This window comes from Cuculus canorus, unplaced genomic scaffold (assembly GCF_017976375.1).
Source record: "Cuculus canorus isolate bCucCan1 unplaced genomic scaffold, bCucCan1.pri scaffold_116_arrow_ctg1, whole genome shotgun sequence".
NCBI lineage: Eukaryota > Metazoa > Chordata > Aves > Cuculiformes > Cuculidae > Cuculus > Cuculus canorus.
The window spans coordinates 30,516-47,166 of record NW_026527761.1 but is presented as its reverse complement, the minus strand read 5'-3'; the positions used below and the strand labels follow the sequence as shown (position 1 = coordinate 47,166).

At 36.3% G+C, this 16,651-nt stretch overlaps 1 protein-coding gene across 7 annotated transcripts in view; it reads right to left on the bottom strand.

Moving 5' to 3' along the window:
* Window positions 1–290: 290 nt before the first annotated feature.
* LOC128850607 (solute carrier organic anion transporter family member 4C1-like) overlaps window positions 291–16,651 on the bottom strand; it is a 30,766-nt gene continuing 14,405 nt past the window's right edge. The window contains exons 4-11 of one of the 7 annotated variants that reach the window (XM_054055570.1): window positions 15,800–15,921; window positions 14,809–14,924; window positions 14,356–14,500; window positions 12,663–12,858; window positions 8,126–8,279; window positions 5,596–5,784; window positions 1,675–3,521; window positions 291–422 (exon numbers count right to left, since the gene is read on the bottom strand). In XM_054055570.1, the coding sequence (XP_053911545.1) occupies window positions 5,716–5,784; window positions 8,126–8,279; window positions 12,663–12,858; window positions 14,356–14,500; window positions 14,809–14,924; window positions 15,800–15,921 (802 nt within the window). In that variant the 3' untranslated portion in view covers window positions 291–422; window positions 1,675–3,521; window positions 5,596–5,715. Of the gene's footprint in view, window positions 423–1,483; window positions 3,522–5,595; window positions 5,785–8,125; window positions 8,280–12,662; window positions 12,859–14,355; window positions 14,501–14,808; window positions 14,925–15,799; window positions 15,922–16,651 lie in introns of those variants that run through there. The other 6 variants (XM_054055569.1, XM_054055568.1, XM_054055572.1 and 3 more) reach the window with 6 other exon arrangements.

Below are 16,651 nucleotides of genomic sequence, written 5' to 3'. Positions count from 1 at the left end.
GGGTTTTCCTTTTTGATTGGAGTATTTCACCTTGTTTCACCTAAGGTATATAAAAGACATGTAAAATTAGACTGCAAATTTAAGTGTCACTTTTTTGGATACACACAATGGAACACCAAAAATTAAGTTTAGCAAGTTAAAGAATGCTACACTTTCACAAATATTTTAAGTTGTTCAAGAATTGAATATGATCTTTTGCACTTGGGTAATGGTGTACAAGAACATTGGTACAAGTGCTGTGTAACAGTGCTTATTTTTATTGGCTTCCTTCAAAAGGCCTCCCAGTCTGCTCACCATTCAAGTATGTATAGCAGATACCGTTTCCGAATCCTTTTATGACAGGTCTGCACTTGCTGAAGGAGGCTTATACAAACATTCTGCCGTGAACACAAAGATGATCGTGATGATTTTGCAAGCAGTACCTGAATGCAAAGAATAGAAGAGTCCTTGTTGCAGTGACCTTCGATAGTAGAAAGAGTATTTCAGTCATTTATAAAGTTTCACATGGGAGTTACAATCTAAGACTGAAATGGATATATCCCGTGAATTTCAAAGCATTTTACACAAACTGCAAAGGGCAGGTAAAGGCAAACTTCCAACAAACTTCACATCTGTAATTGTTTATCCCCTTCTTGCCTCAAGAGTGAACGTTCCTCAGCTCTTCATTCAGTATCGTTCTTCACTGCATCAATATTCTCTGCCACAAACTAGAACTCCTCACATGAAAACTTGTTAAGTATTCTCTCCTCAGCTACCTTAAAAGTTTGTTCCATTTACTCATCACATCACATCACATCACATCACATCATCACATCACATAGCAGTGTTTGTGCAACTGGGGATGGAAATGAGAGTGTGGACAAAGAGGAGGGATTCCATTTTATCACAAATAAACCTGAGAGATACTGAAAATTGAAGTTCTGATTCCTGCTTTTTCAGTTTCGAGATTAGATGTTAGCAATTCAGTTTATGCCCTGTAAGTATCAGTTACTAGAAGCCAGGACAACAGCAGTTAGCACAGATGCAAGCTCAGCCTGCCTTCCCTCCCTGAGTCATACATACCTCAAACACTTGAAAGGAACAGATTGTTAAACAATTCAGGAAAATTCATCTCTAGTGTTAGAGATTCAAGACCTTAGTATTAATTTAGGGAAATGTTCTGAGAAGTACAAGAGGAAGAAAGCTTCTCAGACCTTAAGCTGCAAACAGACCAAGCCAGATAAGACTGAAGAGCAAAAAAATTCTGTTACTTAAAAAAGTTTCCTAGGTAACTTTAAGAGCCACTTAATGCCATCTTGCTCTTTCCATGATACTTAGCTTTGTATTATTTATCAAAAAAGTGGTGTTTTTTTTTTTAAAAAAAAAACAGCGATGGTAAAAAATAGAAGTTTAAGAAACTATTTTAAAATATTTCCCATCTAGCAGTCAAGATCAGTACATCTGTTACCTTGTATGTGTACTTAATATGAAGAAGTGACTTACTTATGCCCATCAGAAGATAAGCCATTCTTCCATTGTCATAAACCAAACATGCTCCTTTAGTTTCACATTCATTAAAATCCCACAGAGTACAACTATTGTCTATAGCAACACCAAACAAAATTGGTCCGGGAATAGTACCTAAAACGCACAACAAAAATGTTAGAATGTTTGAGTTACCCGGAATAGCCTTACCTGGTCTTAATACAGTGAATTGCCAGGCTGGTGGGGAAGATGAAATGGGATGTCCACACAGTGAACACTACATTTTAACAGAAGTCAGAGGGCTCATATTACATAGCAAGTGTGCCTCTTCCACTACTTTCAGTTAACTGGTAGAATGCATAGAGCATCAGTTAATTTTTTATACAGCTCTCACTTTATCAAGCAAGAAGTTTGTCCAAAGACTTGAGGTTCACAACTTCCTCAGTCTCCACTGGAAAAGAAAAATGTGATTAAAACTAAGGGAAAAAAACAGCTAATCAAGGAAGCACGATTTTAACTGAAAAGACAACCCTTCTCTCTGATGATATACATTAACAAGTTCCAAATTCAGAGAACTTAAATATTATGATGTTAACATGTTCAACTATACATTTTTCCCATCCATTAGATATTGCCAAGCTTCCAGGAAAAAAATCACCTAAAATGAGTAACATTTACAGTTATTCCTGTGTAGAACTTTTAGATCTGTGTGATTTTTGTTACAACAGTGCTTTATAAAGCACAAGTATTTTGCATCCAGGTAAAGGCCATAAGATAAATGCACTCGGTAGATCAGTGCATGTCTACCTAAACTAGCCAAGGCCTAAACTGTTCTTGAGCTAACAGGCAGCACCTGTCCTCACTACAGCTCTTCTGTCTAGAACCCCTGTGTGATTCCTCAAGACCACAGCATAAATATCTTTTTGGTAGTAATGATGCCAGTTGCTGTCTTCTTTAGCCACATTCAGCACAAGCTGTACAAAAAGCACTCCTATCCTCGCTCCACAGTATTGAGAGTAAAGACTCAGCAACAGATACTTTAAGTAAAATGAAACATAGAAGTCCTCAAACAACACTTAATACTACCTTCCAGCTAATTATATGTAAAGATGCTTAGTCTTGTTAGGCTTTATTTCTAGAATTACTCAGATTAACTGGAGTTCCAACAGGTATAGCAAAGCAGACCTCACAACACTAGATATGGGATGTTAAGTGGCAGGGAATGGCTGTAGTACTAAATATTGATATCAAAGTCTATGCAGTAACTAAACCTTGATCCAGTCTTGAATTACACATGCTGCTTATAAAGTGTCTAAGAAAAGAGTTTAAAATATGCCTGGGAAAATTCAAATGAGTAGTTCCAAGAATAGTTACTTATAGCTTTGTTTTATTTAAGGTGATTTACCTGTCCCACTGAGATCCTGGAAATGCTTAGATTTAGAAATTAAGTAATAGATTTCCCACATAAAAACTCAGTAATTATTCACATACAAGTGTCTACAATTTCAAGAAAGGTTAAAATTAGTCAAAGGAACTGAAAGGGAAGAGACAAGAAGGAAGACTCCACCTACCTAATTTAGAATACACTAGCATTGCAAATAAGAATACAACAGTATGAGACAGTGTTATTCCTTTTAACTTCTGGAACTTGAAACTGCTTTCTATGACACCACTTTTTCTTATCTCAGGTTTTAGAATAGGCCTTCTTCGGGGGAGGTGACAGAAGGTACCTTTAGCCATAAGAATGACAGTTACTAATCCTTCGTTAGTGCTAGTAAGAACAAGAAAAGCTCATGTGAGCACACATCCCCCATTAAATAAGAATTTAAATTCAGGTGGCACTTGCTTTATAAAAAATGTTTTCTATAAGTCAATAATAGGCCGCTTCAAGCTCCTCTGAAAGCTTCTTGATGTGTTATTCTAGAAAACATTTAGAAAAATGTCAAATAAGTAGATTATTCAAAGGCAAGTGTGTCAACAAGAAATTCATACCCAGCAGTCGCAGAAATACTTCCTGTACTCCAAGAGCAAACGAGCGCTGTTTATCTGGCACACACCTGTAAACGAGATTTGCAGTTTCAGACCTAGGAAACATATTTTAACTGTTCAACTTCTCTGCTTTATCCCTCAGAGAGTATGCTTTGTCTTAATATACTCTTAATCTGTTCATTGCAAAGCATTTTCAGAAATCCAGTGTGCAAAACAAGTAACTGAAAAACTCCAAGAGGTGTTTTGACAAAAGACAGAAGCAATTTTTATAGATCATCAAGGAATGTTAGATTGTACTAGTTTTAAAAAACAGTACAAATAAAAAGCTAGCTTACCAGCAGCACCCTGATAACAATGTTTAACTCTTTCCATAAAACTACCAAGGATCTAAGGACAGTGCTAGAAAGCAATCCTGAGTTACTATTCCTAACGAAGCAATACGTGAGTTGAGATTAGGCTTCAGCACAATGTAAGGTCCTGTACTTCCCATAACCCTTACAATATAGTCAACTGACCCTACAATTAATCAGTTCTGGTCTATGCTACATAAACCAACATATTATTTAAAAACTAGCAGAACTGACCTTCTTACCTCCTGCTCACTTCTTTCGGACACTTCTCTAGCAACATTTTATTCTGACAGTGTCTTGAAGATACTACCATAAAGATTAAATACAACCCAACTTACATAATTTACACAATTTAGTTGCAGCAAAGTTTTCTTCAATAACCTGTATTATTGAAGCACTGCAAGTGCTAAAACAGAGTGTTTAAATATTCAGGAGTTATTTCCTCATTCTGGACTATGTTTAAAAATTAGCCATAGAAAAACATCCAAGATAGGCAGCTATGAGTAGTCACTGTTAGGACCCCTCTACTCATAAATGCAAGTAGACAAAGGAGATTGAATCTTGCACAGCATGGGTTGCTTTTTCTAACACCAGAATAATGTCACAGACATGTGAGTTTACATTTCAGGTTGCACAAAACAGGCTCACTGAAAAGCCACCAGAATACACTGTAGTAACTCACCTCATGTTTAGCTAATTTAAATTAAGTTTTGTACCTTTAAACTGCTCTACAGTACCCTTTTCCATAAAAACTGTTTCACTATTTCAGTTGAAGTGCACAAGGATTCAAAATTCCAAACATTATTGCTTAGAATTATCTAAATAAAAATGTCAGCTCAGTTTTGAAGGTAATATAACACCTCACATTATTCTGCCTCCATACTAATATGTCAAGCTGTTAATTCCAGATTTATACCAACCCTGAACAGGTGCTTTCTACAGAGCACTGTTGCAGTGTATCGCTCCCCTCCATAATCCCCTTGCCCAGAAAGCTGGAAAAAGAGCATCTAACACCATCATCACGTATACAGTGCAAGTATGCCTAGCATCGCGACTACTTCCTCTCTAGAACGGTTAGAGGTACAAGTCAGATTCAAACAAAGCGAAACAGCCCTACTTTGAGAATGAGGGCTATGTATTAAAAAAAAAAAAAAAACAAACCCCAAAACCATTTAGCTTGCATGCATATGAGTTTCAGCAATTTGCAAGACAGTCAAACCACTGGTAACAGTCACATACTCGCTGTCATGTTAATAGTAATTACTGCCATACATATAGTATTAGTCTAGTAGGAAAGGTAGTCTACAGTTCTTGACAGACTACTATTTTGTAAATCAGAACTCTGAACTGAGACAGGAATCAAAGGTTGAGAATACAAGTCCGGTTGCTGCTTTGGGTTTTTTTTTGGGTATAATTTGAAATCCTGGCACTACTGATACACAAGATAGCTGAATATTTTGTTCATCCAAGTGCATGGAACATATATTCCTTCCTGCTTTGACTGAAACAATCAGGAGTGCTTCCAGTACAGAAAGATTTTGCTACAAGAACAAAAGTTGAATTTATTAAAAAGAAACCCAAACAAGTAGTGTCTACTGACTAAATGTAATAACAGATAGTGAACAGTGGTATGGCTGCCCTTCAAGTACAGCCAGTTTAATACACAAGAGTACTAAAACACAAAATCCTTTGCACATGTTTAAGTATATATTCCAAAGCAAAATGAATTAGAGTACTTCACTGATCTGAGTTTTCACAAGAATGCTACCTGCTTCTCAGCCCAAAAACATACCTGAGAATGGCCACAGTTGTTGGAGTAATAGCCATACATGTAAAAACAACAGCAAAAAAGACGAAGGTCAGGAGAAAAGGTACAAGTTTGCACTGTGTTGGACATTTCCCAGGGACAGCTTCATAAAAAAAAGTCTTCTGAATCACTTTTTCTTTTTGGGTTCCCAATACAGGAACAGTTGTGGTACGTCTACAAATAATTTATAAGATAAAGTTTAGCTCTAAGAATGACCCTAAGTGAGATTACTACGGTGGATGTTCACTGGGTCTCCATCACACCAAATACAAGAATAAACTCTTGACTTCAGAGTATGTGAAACAGCCCATTTCTTGATGATCATATGACACTAACCCTTTTTTTAAAAATCAATTTCGCAGAACTTGATTGATCCAGCCCGTTTGTCACCACCAGTTACTACATACAATTAAGAAAGGCCAAACTACAGTGTTCAAAATAAGACTTCTTTATATTGATATATAGACAAAAAACTTCAAGAATATGTCATTTTGAAACGTTTTTAACAGTCACCTCTTTAATAACGGACATCATAGAGCACGCCAATGCTTGGAGGAGGGTAGGAAATGTCCCTTTTCTCTATCCCTGTATGAGACTGGTTTAATTTGCAAAGCGTAACTTCTGAACAAAGGATAGCCAAAACTTCAATTCCCTTACAGTAGAAGATACCTTACATGGGTCTCAAAAGTCATTTGCCTAATACTGAAATAATATAATGTTAACTATTATCTAGTTTATTAACCCAAACTACTGATTATTTCTGCACAATTCAAAAGTTATACTCTGAAGAACTTAAAATTTCTTTACTACTAAAAACTATTACTTGACTGGCATTAATTCTCCAGATTTTCATCTAAATTCACACCACTATCTCCTCAAGCCTTATTCTTCAAGCGTAGGTAATGCATATCCAGTTACAACAGCAGCATAATAAAACGGAAAACAACAGTTTACATTCTTCAGAGATGTTGGCAACTCTCAAATCACCTAGCATGACAGTGCTGCTATGAACAGGCTGATATTTTACTCTAGGCTGAATCTGTCAGGAAGAGAGATGAGCTCTACTCTTAAGAATTAAGCAGGAAAGAACAGAAGAAATGTTGGACTGGTTTTGTAAGTAGGTGAACAAATAGAATAGTTTTATGCTCTTCATTTAAATCTGCTAAGGTTTGTTTTCAAAGAAGAAAAAATAACATCTGTCAAAGTGTGATGGTTTCACAGCCAGAAGCTGTCAATCTCCTACATTGTCTTCTAGATAATATCTCTTCTCATTTACCACTGTCCTCTTCTGATATATAAAGACCCCAGAGGCACCTCCGTGTTCACTTTGCCTACCTTTAGGCTCTTCCTAAACTCTTTAGCAGGGATGTGGGAAGAGTGTATTTTACTAGTTCAAAAAGTCTCTCACTTCTGGGGAAGCTCAAAAATAACCAGCCACATTCAGTTGGCTTACCATTCCTACATCGGGGCAACCGACATTCAAGCTTTGGAAACTCAAGCAGGTTGTCATGCATACAGTAAGTATTAAATTATGTTTAAAGATCTAGATAAGAACTACAATTTGAAGTCAAGGTAGTTGCTGATTTCTACTTTTCCAATTGTCAATTCCATTTAAAATATTTTCAGGTTTAATGTATTTTCAGTATTAGAATACTTAACAGAAGTACCTTTTGCAACATGGCACTGCACAAGTGAGAAATGTACTGTGACTGATCAATAAATCTCTACAATGGAAGAAGGCTGAGAGTACATGGGAAAGGACGGTGTGCCCACGGAGTTCCCAAAACAATGCAGACTAAGTGATCACAGCTGTTGCAAAAAACAAAGCTATGCAGAGAAGCAACAGCTATGTCAGTTGAGTGGACAAACCAGTGGTTTCAATGTTCCTCCCCAAGTTCATTGAGAGAGCTTGAAAGTCTCCCTAAGCTAGCCAGACAAGCTAAAAGAGAGTGTAGTTCAGCCCAACACAGAGTATAAACAAAAGGCCAGCCAACTAGCAGAAGAATTTCAAAAAGAGGAATGGGCTTGAGTTGGCTTTAACCCAGATATGCCTTCTCAACAACTGAGGAGGCCCACCATCATGATAATGACCACGTTCTAGAAATCAGTAAAGGGAACCACACTGGTATTGTGATGGAGCTGTGTATTGCAGTTAATACATTTCACCAAGCATTAACTTACATTTGTATTGTGTTTTCGCTATTTTTTGTATCACTCTGGTAAGTCAGAAATCCTGTCTGACATCAACTGTCCTCAAATAAGTAAATTTGATATTAAATGTTATGCGCTCCACAAGCAGAATATCTAAAAGCACCAGGACAGAGAATCTTAGACTGTGACACATAACCAACATACATCCTACTTAGACCTGTGTTTCCAATCCACATATTTATGAATCTAATTGATAGTGACTATGGCAATTTCCTGTTGTACTCTGAGAATTATATTTGATATAGAACACATTTTGCAGAACACCCAAACAAATCACGCCAGCTACCTTCAGAGCAAGAAGTACCTTTTTCATGTTGTTAAAGAGATGTGATGCACATCCTGCGAAACAGGGAGAAAAGTTCTGCACTTCATCTCTGCCACAAATTGGGTAGGACATGGAACGCAAACACCTGCAGTCAGCATTACATGGTGCTGTTAAGCCATAGAGCACACCTGTTCTGAAAGGGAAAAGTTAATAAGCTCTTAATAGAGTAGTTTAATAACAGCAGATATCTAAATCAGTAATGGAGTATTTATAGAATTTCAAAATATTTGATTCAGGTGATTTATGCACTTAATTGTTTAAAAATAAGCCATATTCCTAGTAGTTACAACTCTAATAGGCATTCCCATTTATTCTGTACCTAATAATTTTTGTGCTATTATTACTTCCATAGATTAGTCCCTCACCTTCCATTCACAAAAGCAGATAACTGCAATTCTTGCATCATCTCCTCATTTCCACACACTCAAATTGGTTCAACTTACAGTTTTAAGGGGAAAAAAAGCAATGAGTTTAAAAGCAGAGTTTGGTGTTATTTATTCTACTGATCATATTCTATGTTTTTTCCTGTTTTGGATTCAAGTCCAGGTCTAAACCCCTGCATTTTCACTATTTGTAACACTGCTATGCAGACATCTAGATTGGTCCAGCACCAAGACAACTGCACATGCTAAATGCAGAGTGCCAAGTCTCACCACAGCCAAAAAGAACTTAAAAGATTTGCTCTGGCTAATGAAGAATGCAGTTTAATTGAATTCTTGCTAACTATAAATATTCTTGATTTATGCATTTACTTCCAGAATAGGCCATATTATGGTTGTATTTGAAGTAGTTCCACTATATTATTCACACGAGTAATCGGTTTGGGATGTGGAGAGACCTTCTTAAGATAAAATTGGAGAGAACAAAAACACCCTTTGATTTTCTAATAATAGTGCATGTAACAAGTAAATAAGCTTTACAGGTTAAGAGTCATCAGCCAAAACCAGGATACTGACAACGTCAGCAGCTTAAATATCATACTGTAAACTGAAAGTTCCACATTCATTACCTAAAAGGCAGGATTCTTCCAGAGAATTTAAGGTGGTCACAAATACGAAGAGAAGAAATAGTTCATCTAGTAATTAAGTTGACTACTTACATGGAATTCAAACTGCACATGGAGTATTAAGGACATCATAACTACTTCATCTGGTTGTTGTACAGTTGAGGCCTACTAAGTTATATGAGTTTATTCTTCATACATACAAGAATGAAAGTTAGTTTGCAAACTTATTAATCACAGGTCTGCTTATATAGTGCCTTGTAAGCCTGTGAGGTATGTCAAGCCTGGAAGTGTTAAATCAAGACAGTAACAACATTTGTCCTGTTTATATGGGCAGACAATGTCTCTCTCCCTTGACCTACAAAGAGGGACCGAACCTTTACTTATGCATGGCCAGTGAAATATTACAATACAGAAGAAACAGTTCAGTGTCCTTATGAAATTTCTTGTTCTACAATTACTTTTCGAAAAGAAGTCTAGTAGGTGAGGCCATTAAATATTCTTTAAAAAGGCTGGTTTGGTTTTTTTCCCTCCACAAAATAAGGAGTCCCAGAAACTTGCAGGAATGAACAGAACTACAGAAATAGTCACAGTATTTCTCTTCCTTCAAGTCTTCAAGGAAATACTAAACAAAATTATTCAGCAAAACCAACTCTTTGAAGTGTTTAACAGATGAAGTATATTATGTCAGTTTTGCTTATAGCCTAAATTAGTAATAAATGGGGTTAGTACAAACAATATACTTTGTTCCTTAACATATGGACTTAAAAGCAATCCTCTACTAATGTGGTTCTGGTAGTAAATATACAAAAAGCTTTCCCCACTTCTCTACCTCTAGGCTATTTTTCAATAGAAAGAGAACACTTGCATGAAGGATTTTTCCAAAATCTTCACAAAAATGAACTTGCGTCAATTTCTAAGTCAGCTCGCAGAGCATTCTCACAATTTATTCTTTCAGAAGCATTTTTCTTAATAGCGTAAGCGAGAGTCAGACACTTGGCTATTCTTTCACAAGCTTATACACATTTTTAAAGCTACTACTAGGTATTTTAGCTGCTTATTCCTTCACGGAAAGCAGTTTTAGAAGTGCCCCTCTGTCAGTGGTACTAACTACACTGATGCAGATCACTGAGAGCTTCACGTATTATTTTGCATATAACTACTGTATCCAAATGCTACATACAGATTCTTTCGCTCAATATGTAAATACAAACTTCCCACAACCAAAGTCTGCATATTAGTTTCCACTGTTCTGAAGTGTCCACAGTAATCTTACAGCTAGTGTTTTTCCAGACACTGAAGCTGTGCCTTATTTTAAGTGTCAAATGTCAACACTGGCCTTTGACTATACTGTCAATCCTTACAGCAAGGTGTAAAGATGCAACTGGAATGAACAGTAACTTTGGCTTTAAGGATTTCCCTCTCCTCTGCAGAAACCAGTGTATGAAATTCGGTTCATTCATTTTGTATACCTTCTGGAAAAGGAAATAGAAGCAAATGTTTAAAGTAGCATGGCATTAAACTCCTACTCTGTTAGAGAACTGGAAGCCTGACTTCCTTCCGGAAGCCTGACTGCCTCTGAATTTGTCCTATTCAGCTAAGATTATCCATTTTACTGTTTCCCATTTACCTAATTGAGAGACCTCAACAAAATCTGGTTAGTCATTCACGTCACTCTCTGCATTTTGGGGGAAGTTTTGTATTATTTGTCAGTTATGCTTATGTCAGTGATTCCTTTAGAGGACCTGGAAAAGTTAGTAGCCTCCACATTCTGCAATATTTGTGCACTTTGTTCCTGCTGTGAGCAAGATATGATTTTCCAAGATTCCTCTATTTTTATATGTTCATTTTAAATCAGTCAGAAGGCACGATAAATATTAAGTGAAGAAAGCATGTAAGGCTAAGTGTTGACTAGATATGAATCATCTTTTCTTAGAAAAACTACCAACTTGCACGTACATTAGAAGTTTAAAAAACAATTTCCCCTCAACCCATCTCCTGTATTTTCATGCTGCTATTGTGTTAGTGAACTGCAAAGATCCTCTTCCTCATCCTATTTAAGTTCAAATGCCTTTTTATGCATTGGAACATTACTTACGGATTCTGCTTTTGTAGAAGATAGGGCTACATAACCCTTTTCTAAAATGGAGACTTTGGGGAAAACAACAGAACGGATAAATTATTCACCTGCCTGCACAGCACACTGCTCAGACTTATGAGTTTTTCAAATGACAGCTCGCAGTCTCTAGCTACCAGCCTGCTAGAGCTATTTTGCACAACAGCATCTGGCTCTTTGGCAGACCCTCAAACAGCTTTAGTTGCCTCCAACTCTATCAATTCACGACAGATTAATGGACCACTTAACAGCGCAGTTTTGGCATAGTTAGATGCCTTCCCCCTGCTTTTATACACTGTGCATGCTACACAGATGTGTACTATTTAGAACGATGAGAATCGAAACATTATCATCATCTTACAGTTATTCCTTAACAATCCTTAACATAATGCCTATGCTAGTGATCTGATCACATAGATTCAATGCTGATGTTTTAAAGATGGACCTAGAAATACATTCTCTAAAGAATGTTTATCCTTGTAGGTATTTATTTTTAATCTTGCTTCATTTCTACTGTCACTTTTCAACTTTTTCCCACTGCTACACTGGTTTCCAGAGTAAACTTTGTTCACAGCAACAGGAAGAACATTCATCATAAAATATTTAATTACAATTACTACAAATACCTAAAAATTAATTATAGACTGCATCCTCATTAGGTATGAGAATTGTGTTCGTTAAGGGAAAGGAAAGCGTGTATTTTTTAGAGAAGTCTTCCCTACACTTGTTTGCCAAAAAATATTTTGAACTACATTTCAATTAACTGTGCTACCCCACCCACGATATTTTTCAGCTTGTGTCACTGAGCTATGCTCTTTTTGCATCACATTTCTACCTCTAGCAACCATTTTACCAGGAAAAAAAGAAAACCTTCTTTGTAAGCTAGGGCTAGATGTGCTAGAACCTACAATAAAGCAGAACTACAATAATGTCTTTGCTTTCTAAGAAAAGAAATACAATCAGTTCAAGTTGCAGTGCACCTCTGTGCTCTCTCATGAAATTGTTGTACATGTCAGACTCTTGCGGGGAATAAAGAGCTGGTTAATAAAAGAAGATACAAAAACCATGCTATTCCTACAGAAACGGGAAATTAGCTGTAGTCAAAACCATGACAACCACACCTAGAATGGTTAAAAAAGGTGTAACCTTTTGTAACAATTTTTTTTGTGAAGCAGGTCCAGTCTGCTTGGAACATTTTGCAGACAATACATCATTACATTTTCTTTATCGTTCACTACATAAAGATTCCAAGAACTAGGTTTTAGGGTTCTGTAAATCATTCCTGTTTCATACATCACAGCAAAATAGGACATTTTTAAAGACTTTATATTCTATTATGTAGCTTATTTATTTTAAACATCAACAAAACCCACAAGAGTGCATTAAAATCTATTTACCCATTATATGTTTCAGAGACACCTGCGAAGGGTTCATTCCCACATTTAGCAAATAAAACCAATGAGTTGCATAGCAGGGCCACTGAACAAGTGCCCATCATGAACTTGATAATGCTTTTGCAATCCATTTTGCACTTGGAAACCAAGATGCCACTTATGATTTGGCCTAGTGCTGCTGCTGGAACTAACACAAGCCCTAGAAAAGAACAAGACACCCGCAATTAGACAAAAGTTTAAGACAATTATCGAAGCAACTCAGAGCACATTTTCACGTTAAGGAAAAATTCACCTGTACCTTATGCAGTCCATATGATGTCATTTTCAAACCATCCTAGCAGAAGCTGTCAGCATGAGTAATTTACTCTACCCTTATACAACCTTTAGCCTTTCCAGATTTCAACTGGACAGCATAATTTATTGTTGTCCAAAATCAAAGTTCAACACAACAAAACCAGATTAAATAAGGACACTGTATATGGGGCAGGAATAGCTGAACATCATTATGCCGCTTCATGAATACAGAAAATACTCTTTCATTGATTCAGTATTTCTTTTCACACATCCATGTTCTTTGTTAAACACTTAAAAAGAGAACAAAATCACTATTATACAAGAGACAGCACAAGATACAATAAGGTATCTATAGAAAGATTAAAGGAAGTCTAGATCATGGGGTCAGTTGTGCTGTCACAGACCATGTAGTCCATATTAATTTATCCTCTTGGCACTATTAGGACTCCAGACACATAACTGAGTATTCTTTTCTTATATGTTTAATCTACAGTGCAGCCCAGAATACAGTTTAACTTGCACTGACCTGAGAAAGCTAATTTCAAAGACAGTTTGGGTATAATGGCAGAACTGCACAGGCTGCAGGTGCTTACAGTCAAAGATAAAATAACCAATGTGGTCACTGGCAATTCTTGAACTAGCTAGCTCAGCATTAGTTCAGCTACAACTAGCCTTCAACAGTAATATAAGCATTTCTTTAAAGCTGCACATTTCGTTAACACTACCAATATTTTCAACTCAAATTAAGAAGAAATTCAAACAAGGTCTATAGACAGAAAAGGAACATTTAGTTTTCCACTTCAGTGCTTTCATAGCCTTCCTTTGATCTACCTATTACTTCTGCATATCAGAGAACAGGAATAAGTAACAGCAAGCCATGTCTAGAAACAGCTACACAATAATTTTATAATATATACCAATTGTTTCATCGTAAGCTCACTGCAAAATTATCGTGGCACTGAAGAAGGAAGAATCCAAATCAACCTTTTCCATGCAATAAGATCTGCTTTTTCTCCAGCTGCCAGTCAGCTTGCATTCTTTATTAGGGACTAAGGCTTAATGCCCTTTCAGCTGATTTTAAATGAGGAAAATAAAATGGTTTCCACCAAGAAAAAGAAAGGAATAAATTACAATTTCAGTACCACACAATTCTCATTCTACTTTGAATACGAGTACCAAATCTTCTAAGCTTATGGACAACAAGTAGCTTTGTACCCCCGATGAATTAAGTACCAGGATTTTCACGAGGCAGGCAATAATATAAAAATACTGCAGCTGCTGTGAAAACTGCATTTCACATAAATACATTCACAAATACCTGTCTATATAAGCTTCCACCTATAATGTTAATGATGTGCTCAGCACTATATATTTCATGTTTTAAAATGAAAAGCCACATTACCTCCAAGAGTTGCTGAAAAACTTGACGTCTCGCCAAACTGATTTTCTATAAACTTTGGTAGAAATGTGGCAAAGCCAGTGGCAACTAAAGCTTCTGAAGAACTGGCTATTATTAGACTCATAAGCACTGGATTCTTCAACAGTATCTAACGGGGTGGGGAACAAGCATAACACTCAGGAAATTATTTCATTGTAGTAACATGTAAACTAAATGTCATTATATTTTAAATTAGATATGCTCATGAGGAACTTCAGTAATACACTTTTCTTGCTTTAACAACCTTATGCATCAACAAAATGACTATGCATTAAATTATCAGTAGCACTGATGCCAACACAGTAAAGCAGCAATTACCTTTATATGTGTATATATATATATATATATTACCTGAAAAAAAAACCCCATTTAATTTCTTAGAATATATCAGTTTTAGTAACCTCCCAATTTTCTTACCAGAAGTGCCACAGGAAAGTCTTTAAAACTTTTTCCAATATTCTGGTTCTCAGCAAGTGCCGCACTTCCATCATTATGTGTCTCAGAGATTTCTTCAGCCTGAATTTTTGTAGTTCCTACAAGTGAGCATATTTATTGACAATGAAAACATTGAATATCTGTACTCTTGGACTTTAAGTCAGCAAAGGCATAAAAATAATAGCTCCCCTCCCTTGGGAAAACTAGTTCAGATGTTGTAAGTCTTCAACATTTTATTGGTTTTGATCTTTCTATGGATCTGTAACGTACTCCTGCAGTAAGACGACTTCGGTGGAAAGCATCATCCTTCCACTTGGAGGCCTTGGTTGTAAGAAGATATTATCGGGGCTTATAAATTTCAGCCAATCCTGAAGCCCTTTCAGTTTTCTTTTCTTTTTTTTTTTAATAGTTCTCACATTCTCCTCAGTTCCCTAATTCATTTTTGCTTTCCCTCCATCATTTCTCCTTCCAGATAGGTATAGTAACTTCCTTTAAACGCTCTTCCAAATTACAAGATAAAACCTGCCTGGACAGAAATTACATTATTCTTTTTACAAGATTATTCTGAGATAGTTTGATTCATGTTTACTATTACACCCAAAATAATAAGGCAATAAGTCAAAGACAACAATGCATAAGTTAAGCCAATGGAATTTCCTTATGATTCTCAGCGGGTAACACGGCAGCTTCAAATAGTCCTGGGTGCTTAGCTGTAACCATCTTCCAAACTTCAATCATCAGTTTCTATGATCTACCTGTTTCCAGTCTTACCTTACATCATTACACACACAGGATCCTCCCTTTAGCCTACTTGCATTGTTATAAAGGCTGCATATTGGAAATGTATTTATCACTAGGTTTTAGCCAAAGACAGATAATCAACAAAGAATCAATCACTCAATCCAGCAACTTATAACCCACAAGTACAAACAAATCTTTCTTCCAATGTACCCCGTTATTATTAAACATATACCTGGTAGGTGTTTGGGAAAGCACAAAAAAGGTATTATAAGAAGCCAAATGGCAAAAGAACATGCAAGAAACGGTATCCACCATGCTCCAAGCCAACGTGGGTCATCTTGATCCAACTTTGTACTAGAAAAATAATTTGGAAAAAGTAGGTTTAACATTCATGAATTCAAGTCAAAATTTCAGATGTCTGTGAGGCGGATTTTTTATCTTCCAGTACTGATCCAACAGAATGACTTTGAATATTGTCGTTTTTGTGTTTTCTACATATATGTGAATTTGTTTGCTTTTTAAAGCTCTATTATAATATTGCATTCCATCAAATATAGCTTTCAACTTATTAGCCAAATTCACTCTGACTTAAAGGCCATTATTCATAAGCAGTGAGTTAAGTGAAAGCCAATACAGAAGTTCAGGTGAATGCAATGGCATTCTCAAGTCTCTAAAGCACAGGAAATAAAAGTGTAAAGGAAGTTGTTGGTTTGCACCATAGTACAATTTATAACCTTATTTTTTTGGATAGTGCACTCCACTAGTAGATTTTCTAGCAAACTCTTCCCTAGGAGGTAAGTAGCAGTATCCTGCCCCTCACGTCCCACCTCAGGGAAACTTTTTGCACAAGAAATCAATAGTTGTACTCTAACAATAAACAAGCAACTAATCAAAACACAAAGTATTTCTTTGTTAATCAGCTTTAAGACAGCTAATTTCTCAAGAAGCCAAAACTAAGCATTTGCGCTACAGAGAACGTTTCACACACAGGAACTATTCACTGTGCAAAGTAATTTGCTAGAAGCCCTTCTGAATGTAACTTGTTACGAAGTTAAAGAACCTCTTGAAAATGCAGCATTTCCCA